Here is a 7,510-nt window from a genome sequence, read left to right on the forward strand (position 1 = left end):
CAGGAAGAGAGGGAAGAGAGAGAGGTTTCAAGCCCAAGGTCCCATTTGAAATACAAGAGACACTCCAATAGAGTGTGATCTTGGCCTCTTATCTTCATTTACAATCAGCTCTGGTCCCTCTTGTTTAAAAAGCCGGCCCCTTACCTACCCAAAAGGAAACAAGATGTGGGAAAGAAAAGGAAAATCCATCAGGTCTTTCCTAGGAAAGAATAAGCATTTTGAGGGAAACGATGCCTTGAACAGAAGCGGCAGCTCCCTTTCCAAGGACATTTAGGTATTTCTCTTATTCAGGGCAAGCTTGGACAGGAAGCTGTAAGTGTTGCTCAGCTCTGACGAAGGAGGCGCCAACTGTGGTTCTAGGAGGGAAGGGAAGACTTTCCATTTCCTGGGCAGAGAAGATGTGAGACCAAGTTCTTAGTTCTAACTTAACCTATAAAATCTCTGAAAATAACTCAGTCTGAGTGGTGTATTTGTAGCGTACTCCACAAAATGAAGAGCTCACCAAGAATGCTTCCAAAGAAGCTAAACAGTGGAAGAGATACAGGACTAGGAATCAAGATACCCACTTCTAGTTCTGGCTCAAGTAATCCTCGTGAACCCAAGTAATCCTAGACAGTCCAACTTGGGCCTCTCTTGTCAAATAGGAAGAATACTTTTGACTGATATGAAAGTGCTTTTCACAAAACACTGAAGTGATTCACAAAGATAAAGACTCTCTCGAATTATAAATTTCTATTCTGTTGCCCCTCTACAGAAGGACAGCCCCCTGATTTGTAGGAAAAGAGAAAGACTATCAAACAGCACTTCTACTTCTGCCCAGAACATTACCTGTCGGTACCAGAGTATGGGATCCACTTCTGCCTGTCGGCCACACTCTGCACCTGTCTTAGCCTCAGAGGCCTCCTTGCCTAGGTGGCTGGCCTCACTCAGCTTCACTTTCAGTCCCTCTGGGGTCTGGCTGGGGAGTTTGGAAGAGTCATCCAACTTGGGGATAATGACAGATTTGGCAGGGTCTACCCCTGGTTCCTTAGCCTTGCCGGGTCCTGACTTGACCAGGTCTGTCAGGCTGGGGGCCTTGGTGAGAGTTGGTGGAATTGACGGCTTTTGCTTCCATTCTTCCTTGAGTGCTGCCTCCCGCTCCTTCAGGCCCAATTCTGCCTTCTTGTCCAGTCCCCGCTGCTGCTGCTCCAAGGTCTGCCGCTTCTGCTGCTCCTCATACTGCTGCCGGTAAGCTGTGTTAGTGCTCAGGAGGTGGGTGTGGTAGCTCTGGTCACTGTAGCCGTAGGGGGGCACGTAGGCATATTGGTTGTAGTACAGGGACTGCATGTACATGTTGGGACGTTGCTGGATGACAGAGGGCTGCTGACTGGAACTGCTCAGCTCTGGTTTCTTTTCCTCACAGACGTCGTTCTTCACTTTCCCCTCTATGCTCTCTGGCTCCTCATCCTTTTTTGTCTTCAGGGCCTGGCTCTCCACTCCTGTTTGGCTGTTGGGGTTCAGAGCTCCTGGGCTGGACTGTGCATAACTTGGAGAGTAATAACTCTCAAAGCCTTGATAATATGGTGAGTCTTTGCTCTGGGGCTGAGGGGGGAAAAGAGTTTTCTTAGCTCCTTCCTTAACCAACTGTTCAGGGTCCTTTGATTTGACACTGTCCACTTTGCCTTCCCCATCCTCCCCAGCATCAGAGATGTCAGAGTATGCAGGGCTGTTGGTTTTGACTGAGCTGGCTTCAGCTCCATTCTGGGTCACTACGTGTAAGGGAGTCATGGGCTGGGTAGGGGTAGTGCTCTCTAGGCGGCTACTGCTACCAATGGAAGGGCTGGGGGCATTGTCCGTGAAGCTGTAGATCTTATCAGCTTCAGCCTTGATGCTAGCCAGTCGGCTTTGGTGGGGGTCTGATGAGCCATTTAGGAGCCCTTCCATTTTCACACTATCTCCCGATGATTCCCTGAATGGGCTTTTGCCTTCTTCGGCTCGACACACCTTCCCTGGGGTCAGAGGACTTTCAAGTTCCTTTGAAGACTCCTTCTTTTTTTTGTCTTTCTTTTTCTTGTCCTTGGCTGGTGTCAAGGCAGGGTTGACTGTGAAAGGCTCTCCCATTACAGTGGGCTTGGGCTGAATGGGTTTGAGTTGGGGGCTGTTGGGCATGGCTTGGACCACTGTGGTGGTCAAGCCCGAGGAGGATCCTGGGCTTGCTGCTGTGAAGGTGGCTGTCTGGAAAGTATAGATTTGCTGTGGGGGTATGGCGGGGGCAATGGGCCGGGCTGATTTTAGGCTTTTGGAAGGAATCTTTTCCGGTTTCAAACTAGAGGGTTTTTTACACTTTTCTTTTTCCATACACTTCCTTTCCAAAGAATCAAAGGCATCATTGCTTGTTTCATCCATTACTGAGGGTCCATCATCAGAGCCATCATTGGATAAAGCTCCAAGGTCTGTGTCCCCTTCCCCACTCAGCTTTTTCTTACAGAGACCTTTTGTGCTGAATTTGCTGGAGGGAGAGGGGCTATGGGGCTCTAGGAGCCGAACTTTGGGGGTAGCTGAGCGGGCAGGGGACAGGGAACCTTTTTGTGAGACAGATGCACCATTGCAGCTCCCGAGGTCCGCGTGGAGGGTGGGCTCTTCTCCATACTCACTGTCTCCATCTGCTTCTGGCTTGCTATCATCATCTGTATGGGCGTGAGCCTGGTGGTACTTAAGTCCATTGATGTGCTTGTACTTTTTGTTACAATTAGGGTGGGGACAGTCAATCAGGACAGGGGAGGGACAATTTCTATCTAGCATAGTGGGTTCCACCTTGGTCCCAGGGAGGGGGCCAGTGGCTGAACCCATGGAATTCGTACGAACACGTTTGCTCCCTTTGGAGTCCTCTGAGCTAGAATTCAGCTCCATGTCCGAGAGGGGTTTGTTTTTCCTCTTATTAGCCGAGGAAGGGCTGGCCTTGACATCCTCAGAGGTGCTACTGGCAGGTGGACGATGCTCTGAAGAATTTTGGCTGCCTCGACGGCCTTTGCTGTTGGCTCCTGCTCGGGTTTTGCTGCTGCTGGTGGTCCCTTTGCTGTCGGAGGCCGTGGCTGTCTCTGTGACAGGAGTATTGCTGTTGGGACGCATCCGCTTGCCTCGGCCCCTACCGTTGCGCATTTCCAAGTCACTGGTGGGGGAATCACAGAACCTTGGTAAAGGACAAACACAACAAGATTATTGTTAAGAAAACATTTTCAAGGGGCCCTCCCTGGTGGTGCAGTGGATTAAAGTGCAGTGCTGCAGGGCTGTCCACAGCCACTGCAGCATGAGTTTGATTACCAGCCAGTGGGAGGAGGGGTGTGTGTGTGACCCACATGGCACAGCAGACCTCTTCTGCTCCCCTCAGCAGGGTATTTACTCAATCTGCCTGTTCTGCTCCCCATTATCTCTGGTGAATCCTCTCATCCCCCATACTTTTGGCCTGTACCCAAGTTTTTGTATGCATAAATAAATAAATCTAAAAAAAGAAAACCTTCAAACCAGTTTAGCTGTAACCTCCAGAAGAACTTACCAGATGTTAACTATCAATTCAATAAATAAGATTTGTCAGAGAAAGTGGGAAATCCTGGGGACCATATTAAATGGCAAATTCCTAGGGATGTTACCTGCATGCTAGCTGGCAAACTGAATCCTAATATTAGGAAAAAGCTGTTTAGTGCCATTCACTGAAATGTCAATTTTAAGGTCAAATTGCAACTGGGAAATGTCCCTATGAAACCCACATCATTTAGTGAAGTTTAAAAATCTAAAAATGGTCTTACATTTAAGTTTTTGAGAGGTAGGATTAAAAAGCATTATCAATGAATACTTGTTCCCCCAGAGTAAAATTATGTGGCTTTGGTCTAAAGGTGATCACCAGAAGAAGCCAAAGTTCAGTAAGTCTACACAAAGGTTCAAAGAGGCTCTCTCCCCTGCTCCTACCCAACCCATTGATACTTAATTCATTTATTCTACTTGAATATCAGATGAGGATAGTGCCTTCCATCGTCTATATACATCATAATGTTTTTTAAAGGATGGGTGGCTATCCAAATCTAGCAGAATAAAAATATAAGGAATCACTGTAAAATTAACTATGAAGTTGTATAGTGCTTACCTGGGGGGTGCCCAATCATGCCGTGTACAGTCTAGAAGTGTGCCTACATATGTCTTGTTCCTCCATGTGACATTCACCACCAACATCCCTGGAACACAAGAAGACTCAGATGTATACAAGAGAAACCCTGTTGGCCACTGAAAAGAGTATTTTACATTTGGTAGTAACAATCACTCTGGCATCTGCAGGAAGCTTTAGGGAGTGCTCTGGATAGATGATGGGATAAAGATGTGTGTGTGCACTCATGTATACACACACACACTGTAATATTATTTAGCTATAAAGATGAAATTTTTCTTTTTGCAGCAAAATAGAAGGAATTTGAGGGGATTATGAGAAATTATCCAGACAAAGAAAGATCCTGGATAGTTTCACATATATAGGAAATATTAAAAAGCAGATGAACTGACAAAGCAAAATAAAAACAAACTTGTAGACCTTGATAATTAAACTGAGGTTACCAGAGATCAAAAGGGGGGGGGGAAGATATGGAGGTTTAAGGGATGGTAGGTTTTTTTTCCCCCCAAAATATGCAAAGGCTCATAGGTGAGAGAATAATAAAGGCATATTTCAAAACTGCAAGTGGGAAGTAGTTCACTGTAATGGTTAGGAATACAGACATTGGAGTTGGTTTCTACCTCCCAGCTGTGTGACCTTATATAAATCACTCACCCCTTAAGACTTCAGTTCTCTTATTTGTGAAGAGAACTGAATAATAATACTTCATAATGGTCAACAGGCTACCCAGCATGCAAAAATAAAATAAAATAAAATAAAATAAAATAAAGCCCTCAAAAAAAAAAAAAACTCCACAAATATTTAGATGTTTTGTTAACTTTACAACAAGCATTTCTCCCCTCACCCCCACCAGCTTTTGTAAATGGCATGTTTTACATTTTGGTGTCTATGTTTTTAAAGTTAGTTTATAGTAGACAAATAATTGATTTTTCTAATTTTATCTTATATCCTGCCACCTAATTGATCGCATTTATTAGTTCTTGAAGTTTTTTTTGTAGATTTGTTGGAACTTTCTGTGTAGACAATTACATAATGAGCTAATAAATACAGATGTATTTCTTTCTTTCTAATCTATTTCCTTTCTCTCCTTACTACATGAGCTATATTCTAGTAATATGTGGACTACTGAGCTGACATAATTGCCTTTTTCCTGATTGCAGAGGGAGAACACCCAGTCTTTCATCATTAGTATAATGTTAAGCTCTGTGTCTAGACTGTATGAGGCAAAAAGAAAAAAAAAAAAGAAAAAAAACCCAGGGAACTTAACACCACATTGTTCCTCAGGTCGCGAGGTCCCTAATTGATCTGCTTTTTCTCTACCTTTCACAAACTTGGTATAAAGTTTTAAATATAATGCCCAGGGTTTTCAATTGTGGTTAGTGCCTCCCACTAAGGGAAAAAAAAGTATGTTTACTCTTTTTTCCCTGAAGTTTAAGTCATAGTTAATTTATATTGGTTATTGTTCTTAGCATTAGATTTCTATTTTCTAAAAGTTTGGTTTGCAGGCTTGCAGATTTTAATTCTCCTTTACCCCCACTACACCCTCCCCAATTCTAACAGTTTTCTCCTATCTTATCCCCTAAGAACTTAATCTGAACAGATCTTCTAGTGGCCTATGCCATTGAGAAGCTTAGGAAACCACACTTCTAATCATCAAACCAGCAGCCAGATGGCCTCAAATTCTATCATTTTGGGGGGAATTTTTAGTACAGCTACACCTCAGGTACTCAGTTGTCAGAATCTCTTCCATTGTTTGTCCAATGAGATGGCTATTTTGTTTGGGGCTTAAATATGTTCTTTACTTTATATATTTTATGTCTTGTTGGTTTGCAACCGAGAGGCATGTGTCTGAAGTTTGAACAGGCCACCTTGATTGGAAGTTCTAAGCACATTTCTATGTAATATATACTAAGACTGGGGATTATAAAACAGTCTTGCTTATTTATAGCCATACACTAGAAAATATATTTGCTTCAGCACTCTCAAGGCCAATCTGTAGTAACTCAGCCTATCTTCATTTTCATCTTTGATGTACTGGGTTGTTAGAAACTCATGATGGTTTTTTGGCACAGAAAATGAGCGTTTTTTTCCTTTTTTATGAAATAATTTATTAATATTCACTTTATTTTTATTTATTTACACACACAAGAACAGGGGTGCAGGCCAGAGGTGCTGGGAGTGGGAGGACTCATCAGAGACAGCGTGGGGAGCAGAACAGGCAAATCTACTGAAATACTGTACTGACGGGTGCAGCGCGGGAGACAGGAAAATTCTGCTGTGCCATGTGTGCCAGAGAGTGCTGAGATTTAACCCTCAGGGAAGCTCTCTTTCTATATTTTACATCATTGTTCATTTTATTTTTTACAACATTTCTTTCTTTTTCTTAGGTGTAGTCCTAGAATTTCTACCATTAATTCACCAGTGCACCATCACTATAGCCCCTTGTACTCTTTCAGCCCTTGTTTGATCCCTTTCCTCCCATCCCCTACAGAATGGCTATGATTTATAGTTGTCTATTACTTTTGTTTTGATGTGTTTTTATTGTTTTTATTTTTCCCCTGGCCCCTTATTTGGTTCCCCTATATTCTTCCTATAAGTGAAACCATCCGAAATCATGATTTTTCTGATAACCCAATAGAAGGCTACCTAATCTGCATCCTTGCTCCATACAATGAAGCCTTGTGGACAATGAAGCTGCAGTAGACAAGTCACTTAATCACTGTGAATCTCAATATTAAAGGATTAAAACAGAAATGGAATACTGAAACAGAATATTATTAAATTAGATACTTAGCCCATAGTAGGCTTTCAATAAATCAGTACAAAGAGATTACTGAAATAAAACCATAGGTTATCAGGATTTGAGTTCTGAATATTTGGTTTTAAATAAGATTTTATTTAGCCCCTTTTCTCTCTGGCATCTGATTTTAAGATGCTTTAAAACCAAGTCAGACAGAAGAGTTGAAATAAAAAAGAATTATTCTACCAGAAAGTTTCAATCTAATGAAATTAGGTTAGCAAAGAACTCTGGCTTAGTCAACTGGATTTTCATTCAAAATTTACTGAACATCTATTTATTATGTGTAGGTGATTTTATATTCATTACCTCATTGAATATTCATAGTCTCATGAAATAATTTTTTTGAACAGTGCAGGCCTTAACGGCCCACTCTCCTCCCAGCAGTCCTGACATGTAAGGAGTTAAACTACTTTGCAAATAAGGAAATGAAATCCAAGAAAGGGTAAGTAATTTGCCAAAGGTCTTACTATTTATTAGCAGTCAGATCTTGAAGACATTGTGTAGCTATTTCTAATGCATTCTGATTCTTTTTACACAATTTCCTTAACATGTCCCTTTGTATTTATCTTTTTTTT

At 42.3% G+C, this 7,510-nt stretch overlaps 1 protein-coding gene across 3 annotated transcripts in view; it reads right to left on the reverse strand.

Annotated features, from left to right (window-relative positions):
- Positions 1-7,510, reverse strand: part of ZNF609 (zinc finger protein 609) — a 167,968-nt gene that overhangs the window by 8,934 nt on the left and 151,524 nt on the right. For all 3 annotated transcript variants that reach the window (XR_001145724.1, XM_004687682.2, XM_012728660.1), the window contains exons 3-4: positions 4,118-4,205; positions 829-3,169 (exon numbers count right to left, since the gene is read on the reverse strand). Coding sequence is in view for 2 of the 3 variants with exons in the window: in XM_004687682.2 (XP_004687739.1) it covers positions 829-3,169; positions 4,118-4,205 (2,429 nt within the window). In the remaining variant the exon portion in view is untranslated. The remainder of the gene's footprint in view (positions 1-828; positions 3,170-4,117; positions 4,206-7,510) is intronic.

This window comes from Condylura cristata, unplaced genomic scaffold (assembly GCF_000260355.1).
Source record: "Condylura cristata isolate star-nosed mole 26May11 unplaced genomic scaffold, ConCri1.0 scaffold00023, whole genome shotgun sequence".
NCBI classification, from domain to species: domain Eukaryota; kingdom Metazoa; phylum Chordata; class Mammalia; order Eulipotyphla; family Talpidae; genus Condylura; species Condylura cristata.